Source organism: Ranitomeya imitator, chromosome 2, assembly GCF_032444005.1.
Source record: "Ranitomeya imitator isolate aRanImi1 chromosome 2, aRanImi1.pri, whole genome shotgun sequence".
In the NCBI taxonomy this organism is placed as follows: domain Eukaryota; kingdom Metazoa; phylum Chordata; class Amphibia; order Anura; family Dendrobatidae; genus Ranitomeya; species Ranitomeya imitator.
In genome coordinates, this window is record NC_091283.1 from 847,162,912 (window position 1) to 847,180,639 (window position 17,728).

General features: G+C 54.4%; 1 protein-coding gene across 2 annotated transcripts in view; it reads right to left on the minus strand.

Moving 5' to 3' along the window:
- Nucleotides 1-17,728, minus strand: part of CCDC186 (coiled-coil domain containing 186) — an 83,068-nt gene that overhangs the window by 15,582 nt on the left and 49,758 nt on the right. Inside the window, exons 8-15 of one of the 2 annotated variants that reach the window (XM_069754353.1) lie at nt 15,974-16,072; nt 14,969-15,055; nt 13,870-14,012; nt 13,506-13,761; nt 9,741-9,930; nt 9,124-9,204; nt 8,735-8,945; nt 1,007-1,226 (exon numbers count right to left, since the gene is read on the minus strand). In XM_069754353.1, coding sequence (XP_069610454.1) covers nt 1,007-1,226; nt 8,735-8,945; nt 9,124-9,204; nt 9,741-9,930; nt 13,506-13,761; nt 13,870-14,012; nt 14,969-15,055; nt 15,974-16,072 — 1,287 coding nt within the window. Of the gene's footprint in view, nt 1-1,006; nt 1,227-8,734; nt 8,946-9,123; nt 9,205-9,740; nt 9,931-13,505; nt 13,762-13,869; nt 14,013-14,968; nt 15,064-15,972; nt 16,073-17,728 lie in introns of both variants that reach the window. The other variant, XM_069754352.1, reaches the window with a different exon arrangement.

Sequence of the window (17,728 nt, forward strand, 5' to 3'; positions counted from 1 at the left end):
TGGCGACGATGATCTCATAAAGGTTGCCTCGACCAATCAGCGACGGGCACAGTCTGCCGCAAATTCTGGAATCATCATTGTCCATATATTACAGGGACATGCATATTCTAGAATACCCGATGCGTTAGAATCGGGCCACAATCTAGTAAATCTATATGTAGTGAGCTCCCTCTAGTGGTGGCTGTATAAATCTGTATGCAGTGAGCTCCCCCTAGTGGTGACTGTATAAATCTGTATGTTGTGAGCTCCCCCTAGTGGTGGCTGTATAAATCTATATGTAGTGAGCTCCCTTTAGTGGTGACTGTATAAATCTGTATGTAGTGAGCTCCCCCTAGTGGTGACTGTATAAATCTGTATGTTGTGAGCTCCCCCTAGTGGTGGCTGTATAAATCTATATGTAGTGAGCTCCCTCTAGTGGTGGCTGTATAAATCTGTATGCAGTGAGCTCCCCCTAGTGGTGACTGTATAAATCTGTATGTTGTGAGCTCCCCCTAGTGGTGGCTGTATAAATCTATATGTAGTGAGCTCCCTCTAGTGGTGGCTGTATAAATCTATATGTAGTGAGCTCCCTCTAGTGGTGACTGTATAAATCTGTATGTAGTGAGCTCTCCCTAGTGGTGATTGTGTAAATCTGTATGCAGTGAGCTCCCCCTAGTGGTGACTGTATAAATCTGTATATAGTGAGCTCCCCCTAGTGGTGACTGTATAAATCTGTAAGTAGTGAGCTCCCCCTAGTGGTGACTGTATAAATCTGTATTCAGTGAGCTCCCCCTAGTGGTGACAGTATAAATCTGTATATACTGAGCTCCCTCTAGTGGTGACTGTATATATCTGTATGCAGTGAGCTCCCCCTAGTGGTGATTGTATAAATCTGTATGTTGTGAGCTCCCTCTAGTGCCCAGTACTTGTGATGAAGCCGGCTCTGGCGATAACCAGTATGACAGTTCCCGGCTATGACGACAACCAGTGTGATAGGGTCGGTCCTGGTGGAGATCGGGGCGCTCACCTTGAGGGTTATGTTCTTCAGTAACGTGTCTTCCAGCACCGCCTGCAGCTTCTTGTTGATTTCTAGGGACAGCTCCAGGGTCAGGCCGCTGTCCACTTGGTGGGAGGTGTACAGGGAGGCCATGATCCCACCACGCCGGCTCAGATGAGCCTTGTTGAAGTCGGAGGCCTCTGATGACAGCGTCCCGGCCTCCTCCCGTAACACGTAGCTCTGGATGATTCTGCAGGAACAATCAGCAGTTATTAGCTAAAAACCAGGAGAGAACGCAGCGACACAGACGATTCGGCAAAACCGCCGTCACCACAAATGTAGAAGCGTCCACTGAGGCCCCCAAAGTCAAGACGTGCGGAGGAAAACCGGGCGTCTAGAGAAAATAACTGCGCTCGCCGGGGCTGCGGGACAAGCGAGAACGGACGCTTTACTCTTCTGCACAGACGAAAACAAGCAGCGCGTCGACCTTGTTGGGGCCACGGCGACCACAACACCCGTCCTGTGGCCAGTGTCGCGGCAGCACGATAGAAGTGACTCCAATGTTACCGCGACCCCCACCCGCGTGTATTGTGCTGCCATGTCGCAGCGCCATCTGGCGACCTTCACATCGCGGCCATTGTCGCCGCAGCCTCACGGTCCGTGCCAGGTGTAAATATATAAAGGTATAAATATACGGATTTTTTTCGCAGACGGTGAGCGCTGTCATTTTTCTGTTCTTAAACTGGCAAAACAGATGTGTGACCTCAGATTCTTCAGTCTTCTGATGTCCGTCTCATATTTATCTGATCCAGGAAAAGCTGGGTGATGACCAACATGGCCGCCATGACAGCAGCACCAGGTCCGGTCTCACGGCTTTCCTAGGCGATGAGCGACAGAGAACAACCCTATATTGAGGAATTGTAATTTCCGCATTCCGTGTCTGCATCAGGAGACGCCACATTGTATCACCCAGAGGAACAAGAGTCCAGAATATCACAGCCGTCACTGGGGGGCACGGAGACCCCGCATCTCCACTGGGCGACCCGAGATGTCCGGGGACTACAGCTTCATTTGGGGAATGGCGCAGCCCCATCTCACCAGCAGCACGGATCTTATCTTTATTATGATTATATTTACATCTTTCATTTTGGGAAAGCTGGGTGACAGCCCTACCAGGCGCCTCATCTTGGTTATGTCATGCTCCACTAGTTTGGGTATCTGGGAAAGCTTGGTGCCTCTGTCATTTCCTGCCTATATCTATAGACTGTGCACGGCTGCAATGAGGTCTGGTCTACTCACAGGAGCGAATATCGAAACATCACCCAGCTTCTCCAGATGCCTGAATGGCGACTGTAGTTACAGGGCTAGGGAGGTCACAAGGGAGGCTGAAAAAGCTCAGTGACAAACCTCATGGAGGCCGTGCTGCCAGTCACCCAGCTTTCCCAGATCAGATGTAAGCTTATAAAATAAATGGCTGAATTGGGATTTTATCCAGGAAAAAGGAGATTGGTTCTCATGTTTTTATTTTATATTTATTTTTAATGCAGCGTAAATCAGGAGGAAATCAGGTAATGTGGTGATTCTTTGGGGGGTCCCGGCGCGGACACTTCTAGCCAATCACACGGATATATGTGCACGGGTGGATGAGCCCCTTTTAGGGTCCGCTCATGTCACCTTGCAAATATAATAAAATTCCAGTCCACCAAATCATCTCCTCTTACAACCTGAGCTGTGTGAACAGGACCAAGACAAAAAAGGGAAATGTAAGCGCTTCATCTGTCCATTCACTGACTGCAAGCAGAGATGGTGACATGAAGGAGCATCCCTGTGCAGGCGCAGTCTGCAGAAGACGACGTTGCACAGATTGCAGGGGCTTAGTGCTTACCCCCCAGCAACATCCTATAATACACGGCTCTGGCCAGAAATATTTGGACAGTGACTGGACCTTCGTGATTTCAGCTCTGCAGGTCGCTATTCTTGGATGTACAATTGAAGTGGAGATGTTTTGGTTAAATTAAAGGGGTTGAACAGAAATCTCCTGTGAAACGTTCGGGAATTGTGGCCATTTTTCGACAAATCCTCTTTTCAGGGCTCAGAAGTAATTGGACAAATTCACTTTCCCACAAATAAAATGTTTTTGTTTAACCCTTTGTAGAGAATCCTTTGCAGCAATGACGGCCTGAAGTCAGCAGGACATGAATATCCCCATCGCTGGTCTCCTCCAGGGTGAGGCTTTGCAGCAATGACGGCCTGAAGTCAGGAGGCCATGGCCGTCACCATCGCTGGTCTCCTCCGGTGTGAGGCTTTAAAGCAATGACGGCCTGAAGTCAGGAGGCCATGGCCATCACCATCGCTGGTCTCCTCCGGCGTGAGGCTTTAAAGCAATGACGGCCTGAAGTCAGGAGGCCATGGCCATCACCATCGCTGGTCTCCTCCAGGGTGAGGGTTTACAGCAATGTCGGCCTGAAGTCAGGAGGCCATGGCCGTCACCATCGCTGGTCTCCTCCGGTGTGAGGGTTTACAGCAATGTCGGCCTGAAGTCTGGAGGCCATGAATATCCCCATCGCTGGTCTCCTCCGGGGTGAGGCTTTGCAGCAATGACGGCCTGAAGTCAGGAGGCCATGGCCGTCACCATCGCTGGTCTCCTCCGGTGTGAGGCTTTAGAGCAACGACAGCCTGAAGTCTGGAGGCCATGGCCGTCACCATCGCTGGTCTCCTCCAGTGTGAGGCCTTGCAGCAATGACAGCCTGAAGTCTGGAGGCCTTGAATATCCCCATCGCTGGTCTCCGGTGTGAAGCTTTACAGCAATGACAGCCTGAAGTCTGGAGGCCATGGACATCACCATCGCTGGTCTCCTCCGGTGTGAGGCTTTGCAGCAATGACAGCCTGAAGTCAGGAGGCCAAGGCCATCACCATTGCTGGTCTCCTCCGATGTGAGGCTTTACAGCAATGACAGCATGAAGTCTGGAGGCCATGGACATCACCATCGCTAGTCTCCTCCAGTGTGAGGCTTTACAGCAATGATGGCCTGAAGTCAGGAGGCCAAGGCCATCACCATCGCTGGTCTCCTCCGGTGTGAGGCTTTACAGCAATGACGGCATTAAGTCAGGAGGCCATGGACGTCACCATTGCTGGTCTCCGGTGTGAGGCTTTGCAGCAATGACAGCCTTAAGTCAGGAGGCCATGGCCATCACCATCGCTGGTCTCCGGTGTGAGGCTATACAGCAATGACGGCCTGAATTCTGGAGGCCATGGACATAACCATCGCTGGTCTCCTCCGGTGTGAGGCTTTACAGCAATGACGGCCTGAATTCTGGAGGCCATGGCCATCACCATCGCTGGTCTCCTCCGGTGTGAGGCTTTGCAGCAATGACGGCCTGAAGTCAGGAGGCCATGGCCATCACCATCGCTGGTCTCCTCCGGTGTGAGGCTTTGCAGCAATGACGGCCTGAAGTCAGGAGGCCATGGATGTCACCATCACTGGTCTCCGGTGTGAGGTTATACAGCAATGACGGCCTGAAGTCTGGAGGCCATGGACATCACCATTGCTGGTCTCCTCCGGTGTGAGGCTTTACAGCTATTACGGCCTTAAGTCAGGAGGCCATGGACGTCACCATCGCTGGTCTCCGGTGTGAGGTTATACAGCAATGACGGTCTGAAGTCTGGAGGCCATGGCCATCACCATCGCTGGTCTCCGGTGTGAGGCTATACAGCAATGACGGCCTGAATTCTGGAGGCCATGGACATCACCATCGCTGGTCTCCTCCGGTGTGAGGCTTTGCAGCAATGACGGCCTGAAGTCAGGAGGCCATGGACATCACCATCGCTGGTCTCCTCCGGTGTGAGGCTTTGCAGCAATGACGGCCTGAAGTCAGGAGGCCATGGATGTCACCATCACTGGTCTCCGGTGTGAGGTTATACAACAATGACGGCCTGAAGTCTGGAGGCCATGGACATCACCATCGCTGGTCTCCTCCGGTGTGAGGCTTTGCAGCAATGACAGCCTGAAGTCTGGAGGCCATGGCCATCACCATCGCTGGTCTCCTCCGGTGTGAGGCTTTACAACAATGACAGCCTGAAGTCAGGAGGCCATGGCTGTCGCCATCGCTTGTCTCCTCCGATGTGAGGCTTTACAGCAATGATGGCCTGAAGTCTGGAGGCCACGGACATCACCATCGCTGGTCTCCTCTGGTGTGAGGCTTAGCCGCCTTTACTGCAGTGACTTTCTGCCTTCAGCCGGTGAAATGCGGCTCGATGGGGAGAGATCTGGTGAGGACTCGGCCATTGCAGAATATTCTTTGCTTTCACAGGATGTTTTGGGTTATTGTCCGTCTGTCTGTGTCACGTCGTCCAATCAACCTCCCTGCATGTGGTTGAATCTGAGCAGAAGGTCTCGCCCTGTGCACAGGATTCATCCGGCTGCTTCTGTCACATCATCAATAACCACTAGTGACTCGGTGCCACTGGCTGCCATGTATGCCCGCGCCATCACACCACGTCCGCCATGTGTTACACAGGATTTGCCGAGGTTCAGGAGCCGCTCCAAGCCTTCTCCAGACTTTCTTCTCACCATAATTCTCGTACAGCTAGATCTCTGTTTTGTTTTTTCAGCATTGGGCGCCTTCTTTCTATTTTCCGGCTGATTAGTGGTTTGCACCTTGTGGTGACCCCTCGGTATTTGCGCTCATGACGTATTCTCCTTATGGTGGACTTAGATACTGAGACATCGACTTCCCGAATAGTGGTTTTCACTTGGTGGGATGTCATGAAGAGGTTTTTCTTCACCATGGGAAGGATTCTATGATCATCCACCGCTGTTATCTTCCTGGGATGTCCAGACCTTTCAGTTCCCAGCTCGTCAGAGAGCTCGTTATTTTTGCAGAATGCACAAACTGTTGATTTAGCCTCTCCTAATATTTCTGCTCTCGTTGAAGGATTCCTTCTTTTTTCAGCATAATGATAGTCTGTTGCTCTTCCATTGAGAGCTCCTTTGCATGTTGTGGGTTCACAGCAACAGCTTCCAAATGCCGCACCTGGAATGAGCTCCAGCACTTTTACCTACTTAATGATGCATTAATGAAGAAAGAGCCAATGCAGCCATTAAAGAGCGTCTGAGATATTGTCCAATTACTTTTGGTCCCTTTAATAAGAGGCAGCTCCATATTAGAGAGCTTCAATTCATGAACCCTTCACATTACAGATGGGAGTCTGCACTTTACGCCCAGACTGATTAAAGGGATGGATCTGGAATAGGTTTTGGTAAACGGTTACAATGCCAAAACTTGTGTCACTGCCCAAATATTTCTGGACCTCACTGGATGTCACAAATTTATCAATGGAAGACTCAAAAATAAAATACTGGATACAATGAGCCCAGAGCCACGCTCGGCCGATGTTGCACCTTTTATATCTCTATTAAAGGGATATTTCTCCTTTTCATAGATCATGTCGAATTTTGAATGTAAAGTCTAGCACTTTTGCAATTTGCTGCTTATTAAAATTTGCAGCCTATCTTGAGATATTAACAATTTTCTTTTGCTTACAGCTCGTTGCCTTGGAGACCGACCACCGCTGCTGTGTTGCTTATAAGCGTTTATAAGCGCTGCACTGAATTTGGGCAGGATTAGGAGATAGCCACGCTCTCCAGCGATACTGGACGGCTTCAAAACAGAGTGTACAAGTTCGACAGAAAATATCTTGTAAGAAGCAGAACGGGTGAAGTGATAACAGCAGTGGTCGGTCTCCATGGTAACGAGCTGTAAACATAAGAAAAATGTTAATATCTCAAGAACATCTGAACATTTTCACAAGAAGTAAATGGCAAAATTGCTCGTAGTAACAAGCGGTATCCGACCAGGGGAGAGTAACCCTTTATATACACAATTTTATTGCGGCGTCGGTCAGCAGCACAGAGTATTTAATGACAGGAATGAAGTAGGGAAAGCAGGATCCCAAAGACAGTTATATAGTGAAAGGAGCAGGGTTCCCAGCAGCACAGAGTATTTCAGGGTGGTTTTGTTACATATTAAACGGGGCAGAATTTCCCAGCATTTTAGTAAAGGAGCATGCTGAGCCGAGCAGTAACAGACTGGGAATTTTATGGAAACAACAGGTCCCGGATCAGCACAGATGATTTCAGCACAGGAGTGTGCATTATCTGTAGGTGCACACGGTAATAAATAATGAGGACGACGACCCTCTCCGGACCACCGGGAGCGGAGCGGCGACCCTCTCGGAACCACCGGGAGCGGAGCGGCGACCCTCTCCGGACCACCGGGAGCGGAGCGGCGACCCTCTCCGGACCACCGGGAGCGGAGCGGCGACCCTCTCCGGACCACGGCAAGCGGAGCGGCGACCCTCTCCGGACCACCGGGAGCGGAGCGGCGACCCTCTCCGGACCACCGGGAGCGGAGCGGCGACCCTCTCCGGACCACCGGGAGCGGAGCGGCGACCCTCTCCGGACCACCGGGAACAGAGCGGCGACCCTCTCCGGACCACTGGGAGTGGAACGGCGACCCTCTCCGGACCACGGCAAGCAGAGCGGCGACCCACTCCGGACCACCAGGAGCGGAGACCCTCTCCGGACCACCGGGAGCGGAGCGGCGACCCTCTCCGGACCACCGGGAGTAGAGCGGCGACCCTCTCCGGACCACCGGGAACAGAGCGGCGACCCTCTCCGGACTACTGGGAGTGGAACGGCGACCCTCTCCGGACCACGGCAAGCGGAGCGGCGACCCACTCTGGACCACCGGGAGCGGAGACGCTCTCCGGACCACCGGGAGCGGAGCGGCGACCCTCTCCGGACTACAAGGAGCGGAGCGGCGACCCTTTCCGGACCACCGGGAGCGGAGCGGCGACCCTCTCCGGACTACAAGGAGCGGAGCGGCGACCCTTTCCGGACCACCGGGATCGGAGCGGCGACCCTCTCCGGACCACCGGGAGCGGAGCGGCGACCCTCTTCAGACCACCGGGAGCGGAGCGGCGACCCTTCCGGGAACGGACGTTTATGTCACCAGAAACAAACAGAACGTGAAGCCTCAAATCACAGAGTGGAGAAAGCAGAATCCGCAGACGAGACGCACAGAGGACGAGCCGAAGAAGACACAGAAGGCAACTGGTGGAGGCGGCCACGGGGGCCCGGAGAGCTCAGAGGGTTAGTACAGGGCCCATCCCATATCAATAAAGCTTCATCACGGCACAGGAAAGGTTCAGGAACTTTCTGCAGTTTGTGTTCTCCAGAGAATTAGTGTTACCCCATTGTTACAGACGGATCCAGGTTACACGATCCGCTCCTGAACTGATGGTTCGCTACAATGTGTCAGTCTAGGGTCCAGGAGATTCTCCAAGTAACATAAGAAAGTTACAGAACTTTCTAGAATAAAAGTAACCTTTTTATTGAAAAACCACTGTTTTGTGTCCACAGCTCTGATGCAGACTCATGTGTCTCCTTAGTGACAGGCTACAAACACATCCTGTAGAAATCAATGTAGGATCTGACTACCAGGGTTGTTTGTAGTCTGTCACCATGGCGATACAGCGCTCTGGGCAGAGAACGGGACTTTTTTGGCATAATCGCTAACAGTCTAAGCCTTTAAGCTTTATTGACATGAAACTGAAGACCCCAATAATTATTGTGCACAGAGATCCTCCGGGGACACGAGATTAGTAACAGAACGTGACAGCGGTGGCAGGAGCGGTCAGGAGGCATCGCCCGCAGACCAGCGTCGCCCTCCTGTCTGCAGGAAGCGTCATACATACTTTGTTTTTTTCCTAATTTCCTCCACCAGTTGCTTTATGTGGTCCTCCATGAACTCTATTTTCTCGTTTTTCCGGGCGTGCGCCTTCTGGAGACGGACTATCCTCTCGATCAGGACGGCCTTGTCCACTTCAGGGAAATTATCCACCGCGGTCGTCGTCCCCCCCATATTCTCCGGAGATCGCTCCTCGTGGTTCCGAGTGTTCAGAGATCCTGCAGGGAGAACACCAGAGATAAGCGCCACAAACATACCACGTATAACTACGGGAATAAAGGTGGCGCATAAAGTCCAGTAATCCGGAAAGTTTCCCATAACCACAGCGTGATGGCAGCAGATTCTGGAGAAAAAGGAAAACTATCAGATGCGACATTGCAGATATGCGCCACTTACCGGAAGAACTGGAGCGGCTGCCCATGCTGCCCACGTCCTTCTCGTAGTTGCCGTTCTCCATCTGCTCCACCTTCTTCCGCGCTGCAGAAATGCAAGAAAATAAGTATAAAAATGCAAGCGGCATCTTGTGTGCGAGGTGGGGACTAAACATCGGATCCTCTGCTGCGCCCAGAAACGTGAACGGCTTCTCCCAAGGAAAGGATCCATCGGATGAAGCGTTCATGGCTTTACGCCACAGGTGACCCGCCAGATCCGGGCCCATCACGGCCCTCCGATGTGCGGTTTTCATCCCTGCACGCCCCCATGACAGAGTGTTGATTAGGCAATGGCATCCTATGTAAATCGCACTGCGGTGACGGGAGAGGAGGGCGGATGGGGAGAGAAGACGCTCACCCTCCGTATAACCGGGTAGATGCCACAGCTGTGACTGAGTGCAGCATCTAAGGGGTTATAGTGAAAGCGTCCCTGACAGCTGCCGATGCTGCCGGCTCAGCTTTCCTCTCGCTCGGCTTCTGACCTGCTGCTTGCGGCTGCGCAGGACGCAGTGGGCAGCCGGCCCGGTACCAGATGGGGTCTGTGTCCCTGCTGGAGCTTTCCTTATAAGCCGGGCCCCTCACCTTGCTGGAGCTGCTTGGTGAGGTCCTTCAGATTGACGGCGTGCTTCCTCTTCTGGGTGACCAGGTCGTCATTCAGCTCCTCTATCCGAGTATTCAGGGAGGCCACGAGCTGCCGCTGACCGTCTGCCTCTGTCTGCAGCACCTGCATCTCTTGCTTCCTCAGAGTCTGCTCCACGGACAGCGCCTGCTCCTGTAAGCGAGCACAATAGCACGTCAGCGAGCGCAGACAGAACTACCTGCGGCATAGCACTTAGTGCAACAGCAGGGGGAGCGCCACGGCATGCGTGCAACAGCAGGGGGAGCGTCACTGCACACGTGAAACAGCAGGGGGAGCGCCACAGAACACGTACCGCAACAGCAGGGGGAGCGCCACGGCACGAGTACAGAAACAGCAAGGGGTGTGCCACAGCACGTGTACAGCAGGGGGAGCGCCACAACACCCGTACAGCCACAACAGGAATGCGTGAAACAGCAGGGAGAGCGCTACGGCATGAGTACAGAAACAGCAGGGGGTGCGCCACGGCACGCATGAAACAGCAGGGGGAGCGCCACGGCACGCGTGAAACAGCAGGGGGAGCGCCACGGCATGCGTGAAACAGCAGGGGGAGCGCCACGGCACGAGAACAGAAACAGCAGGGGGTGTGCCACAGCACGTGTACAGCAAAGGGAGCACCACAGCACACGTACAGCCACAGCAGGGGGAGCGCCATGGAACGTGTGAAACAGCAGGGGAAGCGCTACAGCACGAGTACAGAAACAGCAGGGGGAGCGCCACAACACATGTACAGCCACAGCAGGGGGAGCGCCACGGCACGAGTACAGAAACAGCAGGGGAAGCGCCACGGCACTCGTACAACAACAGCGGGGGGTGCGCCACGGCACACGTACAGCAACAGCAGGGGGTGCGCCACGGCACACGTACAGCAACAACAGGGGGTGCGCCACGGCACACGTACAGCAACAGCGGGGGGAGCGCCACGGCACACGTACAGCAACAGCAGGGGGTGCGCCACGGCACACGTACAGCCACAGCGGGGGGTGCGCCACGGCACACGTACAACAACAGCGGGGGGAGCGCCACGGCACACGTACAACAACAGGGGGTGCGCCACGGCACACGTACAGCAACAGCGGGGGGTGCGCCACGGCACACGTACAGCAACAGCGGGGGGTGCGCCACGGCACACGTACAGCAACAGCGGGGGGTGCGCCACGGCACACGTACAGCAACAGCGGGGGGTGCGCCACGGCACACGTACAGCAACAGCGGGGGGTGGGCCACGGCTCACGTACAGCAACAACAGGGGGTGAGCCACGGCACACGTACAGCAACAGTGGGGGGTGCGCCACGGCACACGTACAGCAACAGCGGGGGGTGCGCCACGGCACACGTACAGCAACAGCGGGGGGTGCGCCACAGCATACGTAAAGCCACAGAATACATACAGCAACAGCAGGGGGAGCGCCACGGCACTCGTACAGCAACAGCGGGGGGTGCGCCACAGCATACGTAAAGCCACAGAATACATACAGCAACAGCAGGGGGAGCGCCACGGCACTCGTACAGCAACAGCGGGGGGAGCGCCACGGCACACGTACAGCAACAACAGGGGGTGCGCCACGGCACACGTACAGCAACAGCGGGGGGGTGCGCAACGGCACACGTACAGCAACAGCGGGGGGTGCGCCACGGCACACGTACAGCAACAGCGGGGGGTGCGCCACAGCATACGTAAAGCCACAGAATACATACAGCAACAGCAGGGGGAGCGTCACGGCACTCGTACAGCAACAGCGGGGGGTGCGCCACAGCATACGTAAAGCCACAGAATACATACAGCAACAGCAGGGGGAGCGCCACGGCACTCGTACAGCAACAGCGGGGGGAGCGCCACGGCACACGTACAGCAACAACAGGGGGTGCGCCACGGCACACGTACAGCAACAGCGGGGGGGTGCGCAACGGCACACGTACAGCAACAGCGGGGGGTGCGCCACGGCACACGTACAGCAACAGCGGGGGGTGCGCCACAGCACACGTAAAGCCACAGAATACATACAGCAACAGCAGGGGGAGCGCCACGGCACTCGTACAGCAACAGCAGGGGGAGCGCCACGGCACAGAAACAACAGCTGAAAACTAGATGGTGAAGATGCTTTACTGTCCTGCAATGATGAGCTCTGCAATATATCACTGAATGTAAGTTTGCACGCTCCAGTAATAAGCACAGTCTGACCTGCTTCACAGATGAAGATTTGTTACAGTGTATTCGAAATGGACAATGCTCAGGAGCTAAACGACTTAGGCCACGTCCCCACGATCAGATACAGCAGCGTTTTGGATGCACCGTATTTTCTCTACATAGTAATCACGCAGGTAAATCCGGACGTGTACAGTGAAGCATTCGGGTTTACTGCGTCTAATGAACGGCTGTGTGTGAGACCAGCGACTACCTGCAGATAATGGACATGCTGGGGCTTGTAGTCCCACACTGCGGGGGAGGGTACACAGCGTCAGATAGAAGCACAGCGGGCACAGGACTTATAGAAATCCATCCACTGTGCGTCTAATGAACGGCTGTAGGTGAGACCAGCGACTACCTGCAGATAATGGACATGCTGGGGCTTGTAGTCCCACACCGGGGGGGAGTGTACACAGCGTCAGATAGAAGCACAGCGGGCACAGGACTTATAGAAATCCATCCACTGTGCGTCTAATGAACGGCTGTGGGTGAGACCAGCGACTACCTGCAGATAATGGACATGCTGGGGCTTGTAGTCCCACACTGCGGGGGAGGGTACACAGCGTCAGATAGAAGCACAGCGGGCACAGGACTTATAGAAATCCATCCACTGTGCGTCTAATGAACGGCTGTAGGTGAGACCAGCGACTACCTGCAGATAATGGACATGCTGGGGCTTGTAGTCCCACACCGGGGGGGAGTGTACACAGCGTCAGATAGAAGCACAGCGGGCACAGGACTTATAGAAATCCATCCACTGTGCGTCTAATGAACGGCTGTAGGTGAGACCAGCGACTACCTGCAGATAATGGACATGCTGGGGCTTGTAGTCCCACACCGGGGGGGAGTGTACACAGCGTCAGATAGAAGCACAGCGGGCACAGGACTTATAGAAATCCATCCACTGTGCGTCTAATGAACGGCTGTAGGTGAGACCAGCGACTACCTGCAGATAATGGACATGCTGGGGCTTGTAGTCCCACACCGGGGGGGAGTGTACACAGCGTCAGATAGAAGCACAGCGGGCACAGGACTTATAGAAATCCATCCACTGTGCGTCTAATGAACGGCTGTGGGTGAGACCAGCGACTACCTGCAGATAATGGACATGCTGGGGCTTGTAGTCCCACACTGCGGGGGAGTATACACAGCGTCAGATAGAAGCACAGCGGGCACAGGACTTATAGAAATCCATCCACTGTGCGTCTAATGTAGAACGCAGCGCAGGCGAGCTATTTGGCTGCTATTCCGGATCTTGGGCGCGCAGCCTCACATTTCAGACTGATACACTGTAACAAACTCTCAGGACTGGAGATATGTCTGTAAATTATGATGGAAGGTCTGGATAGAAAACAGACCAATAAAAAACGTGAAGTCTTCAAAAAGTTCAAAAAGTTTGTGAATGTGATGGCACTGACAGCAAGCAGAGATCTTGGAAAGGGTCACTGGTTATGGGTTGATCCCCAGTGTGGGTTACAGGAGGGAAGGAATCGGGTGCATGAGACGGCGGAGCGCCCCCTACCAGCTCAGTGCTGCGGTGCCGGAGCTCCTCCAGGTGGGTGCGCTGCACACTCTCGCTGCACAGCAGCTTGTCCAGCTGGGCCTGTAAGGCGTTGCTCTCGGACTGGATCTGGGCGTTCTTACTGGTCAGCTTCTCGGTGAACCCCAGCAGCTCGGCCTCCCGCGTCCTGCTGCCCTCTATATCCCGCTGCAGGTCAGCGATGAGCGCGTTCAGGCCGCCGGCTTCATCCCGAAGGCTCTGAATCTCCTGCAGGTCTCTGAAAAGAACAGCACAAATCAGTGTATGGAGCGCACCGTTATGTGGCAGCTGTGGCTGCAGAGCTGAACTTCATGCCGAGACACGAAGCAGAAAGGTGTGCTGGTACCTGTGGTGCCGCAGCTCCTGCTCCTCCACCACCTTCACTTTCTCCAGGAGGGTCTGGATCTCCGTCTTCTGCCGGTTAATCAGCTCTTTGTATTTGGACAATTCTTCCTCCGTCCTCAGCCGCTCGGCTTCCAGACATTTCACCTGTGTGACAGAGGAGATGAGGAGCGAGCCCCGGAGACCCCGGCGTCCATCACTACCCCGCATGCACCCCTCCGAGAGGCGGCCATTGTAGGGATGCTTCACTTTACCCATCGCTGTACCAAGATCAGGATTTTTTTACACCTTACGGCACAACAGGGTTTGTCAAACGTGATGGTGCGAGTGTGCGGCGCACGCTGTGACGATTGCCCAATATTGCCGGCGCGGGCGGTCATGTGAGTGTACGTACGCCTGCGATTCGCATACTCGCGGTCACATGCTCTGTAGACGCGGTCGGCTTCTCTCCATAGAAGTCAGCTGAGAAGAAACAGACGAGTCTAGCCGAAAATATGCAAATCGCAGACATCCGGTCACATGGCCACCTATTTGCACTGGAATATCGACAGCGGGCGATCGGGCAGCCGACAGTCACAGAAACTGCAGACGTTCGTCTCAAACCCAGACAGCCCCTCTAATTAGGACAATTTCAGAAGAGATAACAGATAAGATTAACATTTTAGATTTTAGCTTTTTTTTCCATTCAGGATAAGGGGGAACTAAACAGCTAAATAAATATTTATAACTATTTTTTTTTTTAGAAATATTAGCAAGTGACGTCACAATTCACAATTTTTCCTAACCGTTGAAATGCAGCTGTCACTTGTCAGCGGCGTCTTCGTGGTTAAGTATTGTGATCGGAGATAGTGACACTAGGCCCCCCCAACCACGCAGTGTGCCCACCCACTGTACACGTGAGACAGGAGAAGCCAATGGGATAAAGGGGGGATCCCACCAAAGTACCATTCAGACCATCCCCAAAATATCCCGTAGGGTGCGGCCACACGGGTACGTGGACAGCGGCCGGACCCCACCGATCAGTCATTTACAGTGAGTGCCGGATCTATAAGGAAATTCCTTTCATCCAGCATCCAATACTCTGGCGGCTCTCGTGCTCGTACCTTGGTCCGCAATGTGCGCAGCTCGTCCATGCCCTCCGTGAACGTTCGTTTCAGGTCGTCCAGCTCCTTCATTTTGGCTTGATGAACCTTAGGATCATGTAACATAAAGACGAAAAAGAAAGTCAGACACAATGTAATCAGATAAGGCGGTCAGTGCATGCTGGGAGTTGTAGTCTCTTTCTTTTTTTTTTAAACGTACATTTTTATTTATTTACAAATTGTGTTGAGCATTACATCTTATTAACTGTAAATTCTTAATGATTAACACAATGTTATGGGGGTTAGGGAAGGGAAGAGGACGGGGAAATGGTGACATTACAATAACTATCCAATCACATTCTCTATATGCGAATCTGCGAAGTTATTTAATAACGGTATTTAAACGGAAAGATAACCAATTGTTCCATTTTTTATGAAATCGAGCTATATTATTATTAGATGTAGCGATTATTTTTTCCGATAGGCAATTCTCGTTGATCAGTGATACGACCTCGGACAGTGAGGGGCATTTGGAGTCTCTCCAGTAACGAGCAATTTTGATTCTTGTTGCTACAATAATATGTACAATTACTGTACGGAACTCATAGGGAAACGAGTCCAAATCAATAGCGATAATAAGAGTCACCGGTTCACCACAAATCTGGGACATCAGAGGATCTATGGCTGCCCACAGACGGGGACTGGTAGTTTCACAGTGGCTGAAGAACAAAGTGAATGACTTTTCATTTAGTTTGTGCTTAATTTACAAGATCTCCGCTTGCTGTCAATACACGATAACATTAGTTACTAAAGCTGGTCACTCGCCCCGATCATGTCCGGCTGGCACAGATACACAGTGGTTCGTTACAGTGTGTCACCGGCTGCTCATAACAAGACCAGCAGCTGTGTCAGCCGGACACGGACAGGACATCGGCCTGAATGTAACTGATGTTCACATTCACTGACAGCAAGAAAAACTGAAAAAAAATAGTCAAAGAGTGAATCCAAGTTTCTGAGTCCAGTTACCTCCAGGTTGTCGGATTTCTCCTGCTTCTGCTTCTCCAGCTCCACCTTGGTGACTCGCAGCTTCGCATCCAGCTCATTGGACTTGATTTCTTCAGACTCCTAGTAAGAAACAAATGAGATCGATTGTAAGGGACGTCGCGAGAAGGAAAATCACAGAATATCAGAAAGCAGGACATCATAGGAAGAGCTGAAGAGGGGCTACTGGCAGCCCAGACTCCAGAGGGCTCACAAAATACCCCCCGACTCCTGAGGGCTCATGATACCTCCCGGCATCCAGAGGGCCCACAATACCCCGAACCCCGGCATCCAGAGGGCCCACAATACCCCGAACCCCGGCATCCAGAGGGCCCACAATACCCCGAACCCCGGCATCCAGAGGGCCCACAATACCCCGAACCCCGGCATCCAGAGGGCCCACAATACCCCGAACCCCGGCATCCAGAGGGCCCACAATACCCCGAACCCCGGCATCCAGAGGGCCCACAATACCCCGAACCCCGGCATCCAGAGGGCCCACAATACCCCGAACCCCGGCATCCAGAGGGCCCACAATACCCCGAACCCCGGCATCCAGAGGGCCCACAATACCCCGAACCCCGGCATCCAGAGGGCCCACAATACCCCGAACCCCGGCATCCAGAGGGCCCACAATACCCCGAACCCCGGCATCCAGAGGGCCCACAATACCCCGAACCCCGGCATCCAGAGGGCCCACAATACCCCGAACCCCGGCATCCAGAGGGCCCACAATACCCCGAACCCCGGCATCCAGAGGGCCCACAATATCCCACCCAACGTTCAGAGGGCCCACAACATCCCCCCATAGGACTCACAATATCCCCCAGAGTCCAGATGGCTTACAATACCTGATGTATATAGGCGGCTCCGTACTACGTGATATATACAGGCTGTCCCGCACTGCACTGGATGCCCCCATACTACATGCTGCACACAGGCTGCCCCGCACTATGCAGGATGCCCCCCGCTACGCAGGCCGTCCAGCCCTATGCTGAATGTTACACACTACGCAGGCCGCCCCACACTACGCAGGCCGCCCCACACTACGCAGGCCGCCCCACACTACGCAGGCCGCCCCACACTACGCAGGCCGCCCCACACTACGCAGGCCGCCCCACACTACGCAGGCCGCCCCACACTACGCAGGCCGCCCCACACTACGCAGGCCGCCCCACACTACGCAGGCCGCCCCACACTACGCAGGCCGCCCCACACTACGCAGGCCGCCCCACACTACGCAGGCCGCCCCACACTACGCAGGCCGCCCCACACTACGCAGGCCGCCCCACACTACGCAGGCCGCCCCACACTACGCAGGCCGCCCCACACTACGCAGGCCGCCCCACACTACGCAGGCCGCCCCACACTACGCAGGCCGCCCCACACTACGCAGGCCGCCCCACACTACGCAGGCCGCCCCACACTACGCAGGCCGCCCCACACTACGCAGGCCGCCCCACACTACGCAGGCCGCCCCACACTACGCAGGCCGCCCCACACTACGCAGGCCGCCCCACACTACGCAGGCCGCCCCACACTACGCAGGCCGCCCCACACTACGCAGGCCGCCCCACACTACGCAGGCTGCCCCCCACACTAAGCAGGCCGCCCCACACTAAGCAGGCCGTCCCACACTAAGCAGGCCGCCCCACACTACGCAGGCCGCCCCACACTACGCAGGCCGCCCCACACTACGCAGGCCGCCCCACACTACGCAGGCTGCCCCCCACACTAAGC